Consider the following 18,144-nt stretch of genomic DNA (forward strand, 5'->3'; position numbering starts at 1 on the left):
GAGGCACAACGCAAGGGCACATTCCTGCACCACAGAGAGTATCAGCCAAGACCAGCTGGACCAGCTCAGGCGGCATGTTTGCTAGTCCTGTCTTGCCATCCTAGCCAGCAGTATCCAGGGAGGACAGGGTCACAGCCCATGCAACAGGACATTGACCTGAGGGTGCCTGCAACTGGCCGTCCAGTTACAGTACAGAAAATTCAAACTCTCCTCTGCACTTCACAGTTCTAACAGATTGATGTTTATTTGAACAGCACTTAAAGCATCTCCCCTTCTCAAGGCTCAGTAAGTAAACTTGTTCTACTTTAAAAGATGGATTGATGGATGGGAAGGTGGATGCAGGGAGCGATGGAGGATGGAGGGGTGGGTAGCCACAGATGATAGATGGACAAACAGATGAGTGAACCAAGTAAGTTTGCTCTGTCAAGAACGCAGTCTGATGCTCTGACACACTTCAGGGTGCTCAGCCCTGAGGCACAGCGGGTTGTCTGTGGGTGCGCTAAATGGAGCATCCAGGTACACAGAACGGCACAGAAGTACACACTGAAAACTCAAGGGCAGAATTTTTTTTTCTTTGCTTTTTCCAGGAAGGAAATGCACAGCATAACTAGAAGCTTTTGTTTTTTAATCAAAACAAAATTATACCTGGTCCATCACTTGCACCTAAGGTAGATATTTGTGCCACCTGACACTAAAGTCACCCTGCCAAAGACACCTGACACAGGATCACACTGTTGATGGTCAGGTATCCAGAGACAGGCAGAGTGAGATGCTGTCAAATTAGCACAGAGCTACTCTTGTGAGGGAAACAGAACTTCTTACAGATCTAACGTTGATCACAGTATCTGGTGTTGAAAAACTAAACAGCTAGGAACAATAGAAAAGAGGCACTTCAGTATCCTACATACAGCTTTAACTCCATAATGAGCACGGTCATGTTTTCCAAACAAAATGAAGATTATCAAGTGGCTAAAACCAGTCTCATTTTACAGCATTTCCTTAATCTATATACTAAGAGAACAGGAGTTTCAAAGCAAATAAAGAGCAAAATTTAAAAGTTCAAGAGTGGGCCAGGGGTGCAGCTCAGCAGTAGAGCGCTTGACCAGCATGTGCAAGCACCAGAAAGAAAGAAAGAAAGAAAGAAAGAAAAATTAGGAGACGTAAAAAGAAAACCTCACAGAACTGCTGTCAGACCGGCCTGCATTCAAGTGCTGCTGCTCCACACTCACAGGCACCCTCTGCTTTCCAGCGAGTGTCTACACATTTTTTAAATTCGATAAGGGAAAAGTACATCTTGCATGTCAGACGTGACCTTTGGGAGACTCATCTCACCTTCTGGCGATAAGAGGGTGGCATGGCCACTGCAGGTTGGTCACAGCCAGACATGTCACATGCAAGGAAAGGGGCAGGGTCCTGGGAGAGACGCCCGAGGACACAGGCTGCGAGTCATTGCCGGGGTCGCACATCCAGTTCCCACAAGCAGGGGCTGCAGCAGGTGGGCATCTGCACTTAAGGCCACCGAGCACAGGCCCTGCGGGCTCCCACGGGCATGGTGCACGGGGTCTTCGATGTGAAGTGCGGGCACTCGGCAGGTTCCTGGCTTCACGTGGGAGGCACCACCACTTAATGGGGTGCTAACAGGCCATGCAGCCCAGCAGGCCCTGCTGCTCGTGTAGCAGCACCAGGCTGCACGCTGGGCACTCCTGTTCACTCCACTTCCTCCCGGGCATCTGCCAGGTGGCCCTTGCTCTGCCGTCGGAGGCTGACCAGCCTCCCCGCAGAGCGAAGGCTCCACCTGGCACTGCTGGCTGAGCTAGTCAGGCTGCTGTACCTGGTGGAGCCCTTATCCTCGCCCTCCCAGCCCGTCCAGGGCTGCTGGCCCTGCACAGAGTCCCCTGTGCCAGCTGCTGCATCCTCCTGAGCAAGCTGTGGAGGTTCCCAGCCTTCAATCTCATCTGGCTTTCTAGATTGCACATTCTGTTTTAGAACCAAATTGTCCCAAAATCCAGCCTTCTTCTCTGTCTTCGAGTCTTCTTTTAACCGCACGTTGGATCTGCAGGGGAGGAAAGAGTTACGTGTTGGCGATCCAGTCATCCCATAAATCGGTCAATCTATGAAGCTCTTTGCCTAGAAGTTTTAAATTGCTCAGAAAGCTATCCTGTGTGTGCAGGTTTGAATAAGTATTAAAATTAATAAGGAAATCATGAGAAGCAGTTTCTCCCACTGTTAAGGAAGTTTGTTGAAGCTGTGCACGGGGTACCACCTGCAGAGGCAAAGGCTAATCCAGACACAACAGGCCTGAACCACGCAGGCCAGGTGAAGAAGTCACGGACACGGCAGGTCCAGGCGAGGACACCAGGCCCCTCAAGCGGGCTTTCAACAGGGCTCCTCAGGTAGCCAGCTACCTCGAGCACCTGGTGGTTAAATTGCTCAAAAAGAAGAAGAGCTAAGAACGCCTCCTACCAAAGAAAAGGACGCCATGTGCCCAGGAGCACGGTCCAGGCCGCGCTGTCCAGAGGCTGCTTTGGCGGCTCACAGGCGCAGCTGGGGCTGCTCCAGGAGCGCCGCTCCTGCAGTCCCGACCCAGGCACCCTCCATCCAGGTCTGGTCCCTGACAGCCTCAGGCAGCCCGTGACCTTCGTCTCCAATGTCACGTACACGTTCAACGCCGTGGAATATTTATAATAAGTGGCACGTCCTCATTCCTAAGCTCTTTCAGTTACCATGCAACGAAAGCCCTTGCACTTTCAATAGAGCTTCCTCAGGCATGGCCAGATGGCCTCAAAGCCAGCAACCCCGGCTAACAGCTCAAGCGCCTTTCACTTTTCCATAGCATTTCAGGATGCTTATGGTGCCCTCGTGACCTTTTACCAGAGGACAGTTGACTTTGTCTCCAGAACATCCCAAAATGTAGCTCCTCTCGTGCCCTGGGAAGAACCCCACAGGCACAACCCAGATGGCTGCCGGGGACCTGCAGTCCGCCACACGGCCCTCTCCACCACCCACGCCTGCTCCCTGAGATGCTCTTGGCACACACTGGGGACTCACCCTTTGAACTTGGGAGATTCACATCTTTCAAGCAGATGCTGCTCATCGTCTTTGTTAAACAGAGAAGTCACTTCTTTCCAACCTCGGAAACTTGCTCCCTGAACCTAAAGAAATGTTAAGAGAAATGTCGGATTGCTGCTCACAATGTTCTGCTCACACCACGATCGCAGCACGTAACGAGCTGCCCTGGGACAGTACCGTGGTGACGATGGCCCTGCTGTCATCTCACAGGACACCACGGCCTGTCACAGAGGGATGCATTCCACCACAGCACAGGACTGCGCTGCTGGAGACTGTGACCTGCCCTCCCACCTGGGCACACACCAGGGTCGCTGCCCATTGTGACCAGGTGTCCGAGTCCTGCCTTCCTGTCCACTGCCTGCATCCCACATGCACTTACCTCCAATCACATTTAAAGTAGGTTTGATGATGAGGCGTGTGTTTAGACGGGGTTTCTTCTATAACAAGAGCTGGGTTTCTTAAGCCCTGGCAACCAGACCCCGGGGAAGGGCCTGTCTGAGGACCAGAGCAGGGTGCTCCTGGCCCTCTGCATGACCTATAGGTATTGGCACCTGTGAGGACGGTGGCCCTGACCCCAACCTCAAGTACAGGCTTTGGTGAAAAAACGGTGTGTGTTGGTTCTGAACAAATGACTTCATGCAATTTTCATTACTGAAGTCGGAATATCTTAGAATCAGTGACACCTTGGCTCCGTAAGATACTGTGAGAAGAAAGAACTGCATGTGAGTGACCAGCATTCCTGGCTTCACCCACGGCTTCACCCTCCCTGTGTCCTGGGGCAGACCTAGCTGCAGATACATCGAAAGGCTAAAGACGAAACATGAGTCAAGCGCCCTGAAAACTGAGAGGCACACTCTGGACAGAGGCCTGTCGCCCACAGGCAGGCCCTCCAACAGCATGTACAGAGACCCAGCAGCAGCCAGCCTCTTTGCACAGGGCTCAGGGCGTGGTGCGGCTGCAGGCAAGACCTCGCGGAGTGTGACTTCTCAGCCACAGAGGGCTGGCTTGTGCTCCATCTAGACCAGAAAGAGGACAGTCTGCAGTCACCACACGCCCAGCTCCACGTGAAGGCGCACCTCTGCCCTGGAGCAGGGTCCCACAGAATGACACTGTTCCTGGGAGCAAGTGCCCTGGCACTGCGAGGCCCTGTCACATGGCCAAAACAGCAGCTACAGATGAGGCCGGCTGAGCACAAGACTTGGGGGAGGAGTCGTTCATTGCTACCCAGTGTTCTGTCCAAATACATGTGGTGCACGCCCACCAGCACCCAGACAATGACTCCCTCAGCTGCCGGCTGCACCCAAGCTCCACCAAGTACCCTAATGGGTACTACCGAGCATCCCCCTCCTGGAACCTCCATGAAAATCAACAGGAAGGGAGAAGCACTGGAATTTATTCATTATTCTTTTTGGTACCGGGGATTGAACCCAGGACACAAAACACTGAGGCGCATCCCAACCCTTTTTTACATTTTATGTAGGACAGGGTCTTTCTTGCTAAGTTGCTGAGGCTGCTTTGAACTCGCAATCCTCCTGCCCCAGCCTCCCAGGCCCTTGGGATTATAGCCATGCACCACAGCACCCAGCTGGAATTTAAATAATGGCCTTGAGCACATTAGATCCAGAAGCACGATCCTGGGTAGGGAGAGAGATGACCTCCCGGTGGAATCAGTGTCCAGTCAGTGCCCGTGGGTGGCTGGGGTGCTGCTGCTCCTGCCACCAGGCTGGACGCTCTCCATGAATAGGCTTCTTCAGAGCAGGCTACTGTGTTTCCAAACTGGACAGAGGAGCCACACTGGACCAATGTCCCTTTCGAGGCCAGACTTCCACTCCCACCTCCAGCATCTTGTTGGCTTCCTCGTCCTCTCACATGAACTTCTGGGGTGCTTAAGAAAACCCTCACCTGTGGTATTTCAGTCTCTCACACAAAGCTTCCAGAAGTCCTGGGACTTTGGGACCCTGCATCCCCTCCTCAGGGGGATCCTCCCAATGAACTGAGGCTGTTTCCACCAAGGCCTCAGAGTTAGCTGCCTCCGGGCGCCAGCAGAGCCTTCCAGGCTGAAGGATTTGTCGAAGTTCATTGACATATGCATCTCACTGGACCCAGGTGGCAGGGAGGCACAGGCGCAGGACCTGTGGCCGAGATCTGTGTTGGGAGCCACTTTCTATTCCTGGCCCTCGAGCACCCAGCCTGGGACTCGCATCTGCAGCTCAAGCAAGGGCAGAGCTGAACCCCTGTCAGACCAGTCACCCTAGGGACATCCCAGGGAGTTTGATAAAACTCTAGCTTGAAGGACTAGTGGTCCAAGTGAAGATAAAGGGAGACCCCAGGCTGCTCAGCACAGGCCATCAAGCACAAGTTCTATCAGACTAGAAAACCACAAGGCGGGTGTGACGAGTGAGGTGTGCCGTTTCAATGAGGCAGACAAAGGAAACAGAATACCAAGTACCTCGGACACACTGAGGAGTGCGTAGGAAATCAGTGAGGCAGTCAGTTCTCTGGTCAGCCCAGTGCACACCCGCTCTGGGCCAGGTGCCTATGATTTCGGTATTTTAATAAAAGCAATCTCACAAGTACACTTTAAAATTTTTCTGTCACTCAGTTTTCCATCCCTGTGACAAAGCCACCCCAGGGCTGCTCTCCTCTGCAGCACCTTGAGCTGCCACATGCCAATCTCACTGCATTGTTCCTGGGACTGACCACTACCATAGACAATGTGCAAGCAATAGACAGCCTGTCACTCACCTACACCACACCGGTCAACCATGAATCAGGGAGGAAGGCAGAGATGTTGTCTGCCTCTCCAACCATGCTGAACTGTGGGACTCAGATATTCTTCTGCTTAAACACTCAGGTTATTGAGAAACTAGTAATTCTGGAGAAATTCAGACATCTAAGTCAACTGTGAAACCAAAGCCAGACCCTTTTATCAGACTAGAGGATCTGGCAACAGAGAGTTGACAAGGCTGTGGCTACCTCACAGGGCTCTCAGCTGAAAGGCCCAGAGAAGATTGTCTGCTTAGCAGACACCAGGGCCCACTCACCGCAGGCAGGAGGATCGACCCCCTACCCCCTGCTCCTATCCAAAAAGGGCTATTAAAATCCAATCTGGAAATAGGCTATGTCCTGCCTTGAGTGACTATATGGTGTATACAATTGCAGTCTTCAGGCTGAGCCTGCCCTGAGTGACTCCATGGTATAGAACAGCAGCTCTCAGGCTGAGCCTGCCCTAGTGACTCCATGGTGAGTAGAACAGCAGCTCTCAGGCTGAGCCTGCATTAGTGACTCCATGGTGTAGGACAGCACCTCTCAGGCTATGCCTGCCCTAGTGACTCCATGGTGTGTAGAACAGCACCTCTCAGGCTATGCCTGCCCTAGTGACTCCATGGTGTGTAGAACAGCAGCTCTCAGGTTGGACCTGCCCTGAGTGACTCCATGGTGTAGAACAGCACCTCTCAGGCTATGCCTGCCCTAGTGACTCTATGGTGTGTAGAACAGCAGCTCTCAGGCTGTGCCTGCCCCGGGTGACTCCATGGTATAGAATAGCAGCTCTCAGGCTGTGCCTGCCCTAGTGACTCCATGGTGTAGAACAGCACCTATCAGGCTGAGCCTGCCCTAGTGACTCCATGGTGTAGAACACCAGTTCTCAGGCTCTGCCTGCCCTGACTCCATGGTGTTATAGAACAGCAGCTCTCAGGCTGAGCCTGCCCTAGTGACTCCATGGTGTAGAACAGTAGCTCTCAGGCTGAGCCTGCCCTAGTGACTCCATGGTGTAGGACTGCAGCTCTCAGGCTGAGCCTGCCCTAGTGACTCCATGGTGTAGAACAGCACCTCTCAGGCTATGCCTGCCCTAGTGACTCCATGGTGTGTAGAACAGCAGCTCTCAGGCTAAGCCTGCCCTGGATGACTCCATGGTGTAGAACAGCACCTATCAGGCTGAGCCTGCCCTAGTGACTCCATGGTGTAGGACTGCAGCTCTCAGGCTGAGCCTGCCCTAGTGACTCCATGGTGTAGGACTGCAGCTCTCAGGCTGAGCTTGCCCTAGTGACTCCATGGTGTGTAGGACAGCACCTCTCAGGCTGAGCCTGCCCTAGTGACTCCATGGTGTAGAACAGCACCTCTCAGGCTGAGCCTGCCCTAGTGACTCCATGGTGTAGAACAGCACCTCTCAGGCTATGCCTGCCCTAGTGACTCCATGGTGTAGAACAGCACCTCTCAGTCTATGCCTGCCCTAGTGACTCCATGGTGTGTAGAACAGCAGCTCTCAGGCTAAGCCTGCCCTGGACGACTCCATGGTGCAGAACAGCAGCTCTCAGGCTGAGCCTGCCCTAGTGACTCCATGGTGTGTAGAACAGCACCTCTCAGGCTATGCCTGCCCTAGTGACTCCATGGTGTGTAGAACAGCAGCTCTCAGGCTGAGCCTGCCCTGGACGACTCCATGGTGTAGAACAGCAGCTCTCAGGCTGAGCCTGCCCTAGTGACTCCATGGTGTAGAACAGCACCTCTCAGGCTATGCCTGCCCTAGTGACTCCATGGTGTGTAGAACAGCAGCTCTCAGGCTGAGCCTGCCCTGGACGACTCCATGGTGTAGAACAGCAGCTCTCAGGCTGAGCCTGCCCTAGTGACTCCATGGTGTAGAACAGCACCTCTCAGGCTATGCCTGCCCTAGTGACTTCATGGTGTGTAGAACAGCAGCTCTCAGGCTGAGCCTGCCCTAGTGACTCCATGGTGTAGAACAGCACCTCTCAGGCTATGCCTGCCTTAGTGACTCCATGGTGTGTAGAACAGCAGCTCTCAGGCTGAGCCTGCTGTAATGACTCCATGGTGTAGAACAGCAGCTCTCAGGCTGAGCCTGCCCTAGTGACTCCATGGTGTAGGACTGCAGCTCTCAGGCTGAGCCTGCCCTAGTGACTCCATGGTGTGTAGAACAGCAGCTCTCAGGCTGAGCTTGCCCTAGTGACTCCATGGTGTAGAACAGCACCTCTCAGGCTATGCCTGCCTTAGTGACTCCATGGTGTGTAGAACAGCACCTCTCAGGCTGAGCCTGCTGTAATGACTCCATGGTGTAGAACAGCAGCTCTCAGGCTGAGCCTGCCCTGGACGACTCCATGGTGTAGAACAGCAGCTCTCAGGCTATGCCTGCCCTAGTGACTCCATGGTGTGTAGAACAGCAGCTCTCAGGCTGAGCCTGCCCTGGACGACTCCATGGTGTAGAACAGCAGCTCTCAGGCTGAGCCTGCCCTAGTGACTCCATGGTGTGTAGAACAGCAGCTCTCAGGCTGAGCCTGCCCTAGTGACTCCATGGTGTAGGACTACAGCTCTCAGGCTGAGCCTGCCCTAGTGACTCCATGGTGTAGAACAGCACCTCTCAGGCTATGCCTGCCCTAGTGACTCCATGGTGTAGAACAGCACCTCTCAGGCTGAGCCTGCCCTCGTGACTCCATGGTGTAGAACAGCACCTCTCAGGCTGAGCCTGCCCTGGACGACTCCATGGTGTAGAACAGCAGCTCTCAGGCTGAGCCTGCCCTAGTGACTCCATGGTGTGTAGAACAGCAGCTCTCAGGCTGAGCTTGCCCTAGTGACTCCATGGTGTAGGACTGCAGTTCTCAGGCTGAGCCTGCCCTAGTGACTCCATGGTGTAGAACAGCAGCTCTCAGGCTGAGCCTGCCCTAGTGACTCCATGGTGTGTAGAACAGCTCTCCACAGGCTGCTCCTGCCTTGGATGAGTCCATTTTTTGAAGCAGGGATTTACCACTCTCCATTCCATTTTAATTCTATGTGCTAAGATGTGTTGACTCCACACCTCGTGTGTATGAGTAAACAACCACCATATGCCCAGCACCACCACAAGGCCCACAAGGCACCAACTGATAAATAACTTACACCTGCCAACTTATCAAACCAATTCAAGGAATACCTGGAATCCAGGAATACCAGACACAAGAACTTTTCAACCTGAAGAGGGGAGAACACCTCACTTGAGACCCATAAAAGGAGGAGCAGCCTAAGACTAGACATGGTGGCATACTGACCTAGTCTGGTCACTCATCACAGGCCCCACCCAGGGAAGTCTCGTAGCAACGAACCTCCATTTTCCTGTCCTTACCAGGCTCAGCAGAGCAGGGTTCCCCTGCCTGTGACGACCACGCACGGCCCACTCCAAGCTGACACTCAGGCTGGGCTCTGAGCCTGAAACCACCCGTGTCCAGATTCTCACCTCGACACCTCCGGGCTCTGCTCCTTGAACCCTCTGCCCACCCACAGCCACTCCTCAGCTCTGCACCCGTCTCTGCTGTGCTCTGGGCTCAGCAGCCTGTAACGCTGCAGCGTCCCGGCCCTGTCTGAGTCTTTCTGTGACCCGTTTTCTATCAGTGTGGGACGTCTGTGTGACTTGAGTGTTACAGATACTAGAAATGAAGGCTGGGAGGGAGGAACCTGCCTGCCCAGCTGGGGACCCTCAGGTAACTGTCCTATGGGATGGAGGAGCCTGTGAGTGCCCAGTGGGGACCGCCAGGTGACCCTTGCGTGGGATGGACCGACCTGCCACTGCCCAGCTGGGGACTGCCAGGTGACCCTCGTGTGGGATGGAGGGACCTGCCACTGCCCAGCTGAGGACTGCCAGGTGACCCTCGTGTACTCAGAGAACTGCCCCTGTGGATTTGTTGTCATTCGATAAACTCTGGCATTGTGGGAAGACACAAAAGTGTCATCTGGTAATGGCATAGCACAATCACAACACCCAGGTACACGCGGATGCAGCAGGCACAGCCAGATAAACCAGATGCAGAGTGGCCAGGATCACAGACACATGTGTGCACACACAGCCCCCACACTTTGCCCTGGATCTCTCTGTCTCTCACACACACCCCCACACACCCTACACTGTCCAGGATCACAAACACAGCCAATGCGAGGACCTCAGGCTGTGCTCACAAATCAACAGAGTTGGTGCCCGAAACCTGTCCCCATTCCCAGTGGCTGGAACACAAGCAAGTGTGTGTGCCCTCTCCTGAGCAGTCTCTGGAGGGAACAAGGTCCTGCTTACTGCAGAGGGACCCAGTACCTGGAAGGGAGGGACACATTTTAAGCCCACACCTCATGCATCCCTTACCTACAGACAGACAGACACATCCCCCAGAAACAGTAATGATCGCAGGGCTTCTCAGCCTCAGACCCAAGGCCCCTCCAAGGAAGCTGGGCTGAAGCAGGAGAGAGTGATTGGCAGGAGTCAGGGCACAGTGCAGATGCTGGAAGTAAGAGAAGCCTGGCAGGCGAAGCAGAATCCAGGAAGAGGCAGCCGGGTGCACAGAGGGAAGATAACCACAGCACCTAGACACAGCTCAGGCAGGGACAGCAAAGGACAAGGCAGACCTGGGACTGTGTGCTGAGGCAGCACCCGGCCAGAGCAAGCTCCTCTTAAGAAGTCACACTGCACAGTGCAAGCCAGAGGGCTCTGCAGAGCAGCACAAGACTGGAGCCAGCGCCATCAGAGAGGCCCCACGGAGTCCGCTCCACAGCACTGATGGAAAATTACTTCATCTCGGGTCTATACCACAGGTCTCGTGTCAGAGAGAAAAACAGCAACAAAGACCTCCAAGCATGTTTGTAAGCACAAGTTCAACCTCCGCAAAAGCAGACCTACCTCTGCACAGCCCCAGAGGTACGTATGCAAAACCCAGAGCAAGAGCAGTTCATACAGACTGTGCGATGGTTTCTGAGGAGACTCACGTCTGCAGAATGACTCAGGAAGGCTGAGAGGAGGCCGTGGGCCACTGGGTCTGGTGAGACCAAGCCCAGGTGGAGTCACAGGTGCGAGTCCCAGCCACCACTCTCTGCCACCAGGAGAGAGAACGGCTGTGTTCTGAACAGCCACAGTGAGGAAGCCCCTCCACGTGACCCTTGGGAGGAGCAACTGATAAGACCCAGGGTTGTCCCTGTCCCCACCCTTCAGATTCACCATCTTCTGGAGAGAGGCTGTGAGTGAGCCACCAGGATCCAAAGCCACACCTGCCATAACCACACCTTCTGACGACAAGGTGGATGGAAGCTGTCCCTGCAGGCATGGGGTTCACACCTCAAGAACCAGGTGCAGTGTTCTACACAGCCACTCCTGGAGGGAGGCGTGGGGCACAGGCCACTACTGGAATCATGACTTCTTTTGAATTTGTTAAACAAAAAAGCAAGCAAAATGCTAGGAAAATTGCGATGTGCAATGATAAGTATCTAATGACCCATAAAGCAATGAGAAGAATTAAAACAACCAAGTTGGAAAACAGGCAAAACTGAAGAAAGCAGAAGCACCTTGACCCCAGGGCCTCGCCCACCTCAGGCATGGCGGGAAGCACTCTGCGCATCAAGCAGGCCCCAGGTCAGTGCTGCCCATGCAGCAAGTCAGCGGCACCTGCTTCCTCTGCACGGTCCTCGGTCACACCTGTGGGCGTTCCACACTTCCACAGTGCTCCTGAGGTGCCTAACACGCCACGACACAGCTCCAAAGGCCTCCCGCCCATGGCTCCTACCAGGCAGGCAAAGGCTCCGCAGCCCCAGTACCTCCAGACCTTCACCTCTGTTGCTCAGGAGGCTTCCTCAGAGCAAAGCAGTTGCCCTGGTCCTGGGCACAAACCCTCCTGTCGGGAGCCAGGCCACAGGACCTCCAGTGGGCTTCTCCATGGGTGCATCTTTACGCTTCCTGAGCGCCCGGGGCTTTGCCTCCTCTGGCATGCTCAAGGACCCATCGCAGGTGTGACGCGTCCCTCTTCGTCAGTCACTGTCTCTCAGCTGCTCGTGAAGAGTCCAACGCAAAGGTGGAGAGTAGAGGCGGGCACAGAGCAGGCGAGGGTCCTAGCACTTCTCCCTGCAGGGAGAGGGCCGAGCTTCCTTCCACCTGTAGCAGGAGGGTCCAGCCCCCTTGTTTGCAGGGCAGACCACAGGCTCTGCCACAGCCCTGAGACCCCGTGCCTTGCAGCAGGGGGGGCTTGACCTTTGTGGGCTGCAGACGTGCATGGGCAGCCACTTCCTGCCTGGCCAGCCGATACTGGCCAAGATACTGCTTCCTCTTTGCTGATGCGAGGACCGTCAACACAGCCCGGCATGCCATTCAGACTCCAGCCAGCAAAAGTCCACGCCCACAGGTCATGCCCACACAGTCATCGGAAGGCAAACCTGCTTCTGCAACACATGGGGCTAACTCCATCTCTGTGAACTTACTTCCCACACTGAAGTTTTAAATAAAGTATTTTGCTGAAATAAAAATTAGCCTTTCATATTTCAATATTCAGTTTATATTACCAATACACATTCTAACCTTTACCCAATCTCTTTTGCCTGATGAAAACACGATAGTTAATACATTCAGAATTACTTACACAATCTGAAATAAACCCCTAAGACTACCTAGCTAGCAGGTGATCTGCAGACCTGAAGCAGGCATTCTTTAGTTCAGCCAGGCTGTGAAGTACTGAAAAGGACTTACTCCATACAACCCACGCACACCTTGGTCATTAAACACTCAACTGTTTAACAATCAACTCACCAGGTTGGCCCTCCTGTGACACTCGGGGATGGGAGGAGTCTTTTAAAAGGATAAATATTTATTTTCACAATATTGAAAATGCTTAAAATATCTTTCCTCTTTTTTCAAGAAACTGGAAAAAGCAGTTCCAATGAAGAACTCAATCCATTAAATCCATCCCTTCTGCCAATCAAAATGCCAAGGAGTGCGTGGGAACCTAACGGGTGGCCAGAAGCAAATGATGACTCGCCTGTTCCCTCCTCCTAGTCTCTGGACATCCTCCTCAGCCACAACAAGGGGTATGCAAGGCACACCGCCCAACAAGTCGGTCAAAGGCCCTTTCCCTCTCCCAGGAGATGGCCTGAGCAAATTCAGATCAACACGATACTCCAGACTTCCCTGGTCACCGTGCAGGAAGGAAACGCAAGGGAGGTGAAGACAAGAGCCACATGGAGGCAGAGGAGTCTGGCCAGCGAGCTGGTGCACCCGAGGAGGAGGACACACAGGACCCAGGCCCGGGCATGAGCACTCTCCTGGAGCCACGCCCCTCCCTGTGGAGGGCCTTGGGCCGAGTCCTCTCAGGTCAGCGTACCACTTCCAGGTCCCCTGGCGCCTGGACCGCCGCTTGACAGGCGTGGTGAGGTGAAGCAGCACAGAAAGACTGCACACCTGAGGAAGTTTTAGGAGTTGTAGGAAGTTTTTCATTGACTTCAGAGGTGGCTCTCGCCTAAGAACTCTTCCTCTAAACAAAGATTCAGAAAATTCTGGAAATTCTTTGGACTTTATACCCAGTGGGGGAGCTTGGAGGTTCACATGACAAGCACTTTCCTCTTCATCTCTAGACAAGACACAGTTTCACAAGTTTTCACCAAGAAAACAGAGATAATATCTTCTTGCACAACGAGCTTGCAGACTGACCCTGTCACCTGTCATGTGCAGACTGGCATGTACGAGGAAGAGGAAGCTACCAACCACAGCAACCTCTGCAGATGCCCTGCTGAGCGGACGGGAGGAGAAGCTGAATTATGGCGAGCGTCTTTTTGGACAGGGATACCTGGTGTGCTTCAGAAGGAGCGGGACCCAAGGCCCCCACGTGTGTGCTGAACACCACATAACCAGGGCACCTGCTGGGATGTGCCATGAGCAAGAAATAGCCTATCGTCACCTAGCCACCACGTGAAACAACAAGAAAAGTGGTGCATTCGGAGGCACAAGCAGCATAAGCTGCGTGGCCTGGTGAACAGAGAGTGTTACCAGGCCCTGGAGGAAGGAGGGCCTGCCAGTCCTGAAAGCTGGATGCAGAGGGACGAGGAGAGACCCGCACCACATGCCATCCCAGCACCCGGCAGGGCCACGCACAGCGAGTGCTCAGTGACTCGAATGACAAACATCACATCCAAACAGCATCGCGGAAACAGGCCTGGCTGGTCTCAGTGTGGGATAAAACTGGACAGGATATGGCTCCAGATTTCCTGAGCTTAAAATAACAACTGAAACTGCTGGAGAACAAGGAGGTCAGAGAAAGGGAAGAGGACGGCAGACACAGAGGCAGTGGCAGCGCAGTGGCCTGCCAGGCGGCACAGCAGCAAGGGAAAGGGAGCGGCCAGCCCCTGAGCAGCCCTGTAACAGTCCCTTCACCAGGAGACAGACACCGCTCCTCAGTCCAGGGCCTCGGCTCTGGGCACAGTGCACCGCACACCACGGAATGAGGGTGAGCAGTAGGCCTGCCTCCAGGTCGGCCCGAGCTCCCCACGGCCCGACTCTCCACACGCTGCCTGAGCACCAGACGGCTGGGTGTGCAGTGTTCTGCTGGAGTCCCACAGGGGCAATTAGTTAGGACAAAGACACAGAAAGCACCCAGGTAGGAAAAGAAGAAGAGCACTATAATGTACAGATGACACGACTTTTCACATAGAAAATCCTCAGGAGTCCAGTAAAAATCTATTAGAATAGAAGTTCAGCAAGGTCACAAGATAGATAATCAATACACAAAAATCCATTGTGTTCCTATACACCAGCAATGAATGAACCAAAACTGAAATAAAAAAATAGTTCCATTCAAAATCACTCTAAAAATCATAAAATACTTAGGAATTTAACAAAAATTCAAATTTGTTTCCTAAAAATTACAAAATATTTTAAAAATTTTTAAAAATCTGAATAAACAGAAAATCATCCCATTTCCGTGAATCCAAAGATAAAACATTATAAAGATGGCAATACTCCCTTAACTGATGTAGATTCAATGTAGTCCCTCTCAGAATCTTAACTAGATTCTCTCTAAAAAAAAATAAATTGATAAGCTGGTTCTAAAATTCATATGAAATGACAAAAAATCTCAAACAGTCAAAACAACTTGGAAAAAGAACAAAGAACAAAGATTCTCATTTCAAACTTACTACAAAGCAAGTCATGGAGGCAATGTGGTTCTGGTAGGTCTAAGGCCATGCAGGTAAACAAAACAGAACTGAGTCCAGAGTAGACCTGGCCGCCACAGACAACTAGTTTTCAAGATTGGACTTTCCAACAAACGTCGATGACACCACTGAATAAAACATGCAGAAGAACGTAGCTGGACAGGAATCAGCTCAAAAGGGTCAAAGACCTTAATGTGAGAGCCGAAACTAGAAGACTCTAGGAAGAAATATGAAGGTATATCAGACCCTGAATTTGGAAAAGATGTCTTAATGGAGACAATGGAACATTAAAAGAAAGCAGTGAATTGAACTTCATCAAAATTAAAACCTTTTGTGTTTCAAAGGACACCATCAAGAGAGAATGAAGAGACCACTCACCAAATAGGAAAAAGTAACTCAAAGCATAGAGGGACTTTTATCTAGAATATATAAAGAACTTTAAAATTCAATAACAAAAGTACAAATTACCCTATTTAAAAAAAAAAAAAATGAGAAAAGATCAAATAGAAAAGTCTCCAGGGAAGTGGTACAAAGAGTCACTAAGCACATTAAAAGATACTCAAGACCATCATCCTCAGGAAACGCAAATCAGAATGACAGTGGCACTAGCTGATGCCCAGGAGGGTGGCAGATGAGGAGTGAGGTGAGGACAGGTGAGATCAGAACTGGCATGCTGCTGTGGGAAACAGTGGCCGCTGCCCAGATCACCACACAGTTCACACACAGCCCAGCCACTGCACTCTCAGGAACAGGCTGCGAAACACAGTTGGCGCAGAGTCCTGTCCACATGTGCAGCAGCCTTGCATAAGACAGCCAGAGCTGGAAACCAGGCAGACAGCAGGGACAGGCCAGTGGGAAACACCGAGGCAGGCATCAACACGAGGCCCAGTCACCCAGAGGCAACGCAGGCCACCTAGAGGCAAGGTTCCCTAGAGGGAAGGTAGGTCCCCTAGAGGGAAGGTCCCCTAGAGGCAAGGTCCCCTAGAGGGAAGGTAGGTCCCCTAGAGGCAAGGTTCCCTAGAGGAAGGTAGGTCCCCTAGAGGGAAGGTCCCCTAGAGGCAAGGTCCCCTAGAGGGAAGGTCCCCTAGAGGCAAGGTCCCCTAGAGGGAAGGTAGGTCCCCTAGAAGCAAGGTTCCCTAGAGGAAGGTAGGCCCCCTAGAGGGAAGGCCCCCTAGAGGGAAGGTCCCCTAGAGGGAAGGTTCCCTAGAGGAAAGTCACCTAGAGGGAAGGTCCCCTAGAGGGAAGGTAGGTCAACTAGAGGGAAGGTCCCCTAGAGGAAGGCCCCTAGAGGAAGGTCCCCTAGAGGAAGGTCACCTAGAGGCAAGTTTACCTAGAGAAAGGTCACCTAGAGGCAAGGTTCCCTAGAGGAAGGTCCCCTAGAGGAAGGCCCCCTAGAGGAAGGTCACCTAGAGGGAAGGCCACCTAGAGGCAAGGTTCCCTAGAGGAAGGTCCCCTACAGGGAAGGTCCCCTAGAGGGAAGGTTCCCTAGAGGGAAGGCAGGTCAACTAGAGGGAAGGCCCCCTAGAGGGACGGTCCCCTAGAGGAAGGTCCCCTAGAGGGAAGGTCCCCTAGAGGAAGGTCACCTAGAGGCAAGTTTACCTAGAGGGAAGGTAGGTCAACTAGAGGGAAGGTCCCCTAGAGGAAGGCCCCCTAGAGGAAGGTCCCCTAGAGGGAAGGTCCCCTAGAGGAAGGTCACCTAGAGGGAAGGTCCCCTAGAGGAAGGCCCCCTAGAGGGAAGGTCCCCTAGAGGGAAGGCAGGTCAACTAGAGGGAAGGCCCCCTAGAGGGACGGTCCCCTAGAGGAAGGTCCCCTAGAGGGAAGGTCCCCTAGAGGAAGGTCACCTAGAGGCAAGTTTACCTGGAGGGAAGGTAGGTCAACTAGAGGGAAGGTCCCCTAGAGGGAAGGTCACCTAGAGGAAGGTCCCCTAGAGGCAAGTTTACCCTAGAGGGAAGGTAGGTCAACTAGAGGGAAGGTCCCCTAGAGGAAGGTCACCTTGAGGAAGGTCACTTAGAGGGAAGGTCCCCTAGAGGAAGGGCACCTAGAGGGAAGGTCCCCTAGAGGAAGGTCACCTAGAGGGAAGGTCCCCTAGAGGGAAGGTCACCTAGAGGGAAGGTCCCCTAGAGGAAGGCCCCCTAGAGGGAAGGTCCCCTAGAGGAAGGTCACCTAGAGGGAAGGTCCCCTAGAGGAAAGGTCCCCTAGAGGAAGGTCACCTAGAGGCAAGTTTACCCTAGAGGGAAGGTAGGTCAACTAGAGGGAAGGTCCCCTAGAGGAAGGTCACCTTGAGGAAGGTCACTTAGAGGGAAGGTCCCCTAGAGGAAGGGCACCTAGAGGGAAGGTCCCCTAGAGGAAGGTCCCCTAGAGGGAAGGTCCCCTAGAGGAAGGTCACCTAGAGGCAAGTTTACCCTAGAGGGAAGGTAGGTCAACTAGAGGGAAGGTCCCCTAGAGGAAGGTCACCTTGAGGAAGGTCACTTAGAGGGAAGGTCCCCTAGAGGAAGGGCACCTAGAGGGAAGGTCCCCTAGAGGAAGGTCACCTAGAGGGAAGGTCCCCTAGAGGGAAGGTCACCTAGAGGGAAGGTCCCCTAGAGGAAGGCCCCCTAGAGGGAAGGTCCCCTAGAGGAAGGTCACCTAGAGGGAAGGTCCCCTAGAGGAAAGGTCCCCTAGAGGGAAGGTCCCCTAGAGGGAAGGTCCCCTAGAGGAAGGCCCCCTAGAGGAAGGTCCCCTAGAGGAAGGCCCCCTAGAGGAAGGTCACCTAGAGGGAAGGTCCCCTAGAGGAAGGCCCCCTAGAGGAAGGTCACCTAGAGGGAAGGTCCCCTAGAGGAAGGCCCCCTAGAGGAAGGTCACCTAGAGGCAAGGTTCCCTAGAGGAAGGTCCCCTAGAGGAAGGTCCCCTAGAGGAAGGTAGGTCCCCTAGAGGGAAGGTCCCCTAGAGGAAGGTCACCTAGAGGGAAGGCCCCCTAGAGGAAGGCCCCCTAGAGGAAGGTCACCTAGAGGGAAGGTCCCCTAGAGGAAGGCCCCCTAGAGGAAGGTCACCTAGAGGCAAGGTTCCCTAGAGGAAGGTCCCCTAGAGGAAGGTCCCCTAGAGGAAGGTAGGTCCCCTAGAGGGAAGGCCCCCTAGAGGAAGGTCACCTAGAGGCAAGGTTCCCTAGAG

The 18,144-nt window shown here is 53.4% G+C and overlaps 1 protein-coding gene across 1 annotated transcript in view; it reads right to left on the minus strand.

Annotated features, from left to right (window-relative positions):
* Positions 1-215: 215 nt before the first annotated feature.
* TDRP (testis development related protein) overlaps positions 216-18,144 on the minus strand; it is a 47,091-nt gene continuing 29,162 nt past the window's right edge. Inside the window, exons 2-3 of the mRNA XM_079141814.1 lie at positions 3,049-3,152; positions 216-2,053 (exon numbers count right to left, since the gene is read on the minus strand). Coding sequence (XP_078997940.1) covers positions 1,708-2,053; positions 3,049-3,152 — 450 coding nt within the window. The 3' untranslated portion in view covers positions 216-1,707. The remainder of the gene's footprint in view (positions 2,054-3,048; positions 3,153-18,144) is intronic.

The sequence above is a fragment of the Sciurus vulgaris genome (genome assembly GCF_902686455.1).
Source record: "Sciurus vulgaris genome assembly, chromosome: 5".
NCBI classification, from domain to species: Eukaryota; Metazoa; Chordata; class Mammalia; order Rodentia; family Sciuridae; genus Sciurus; species Sciurus vulgaris.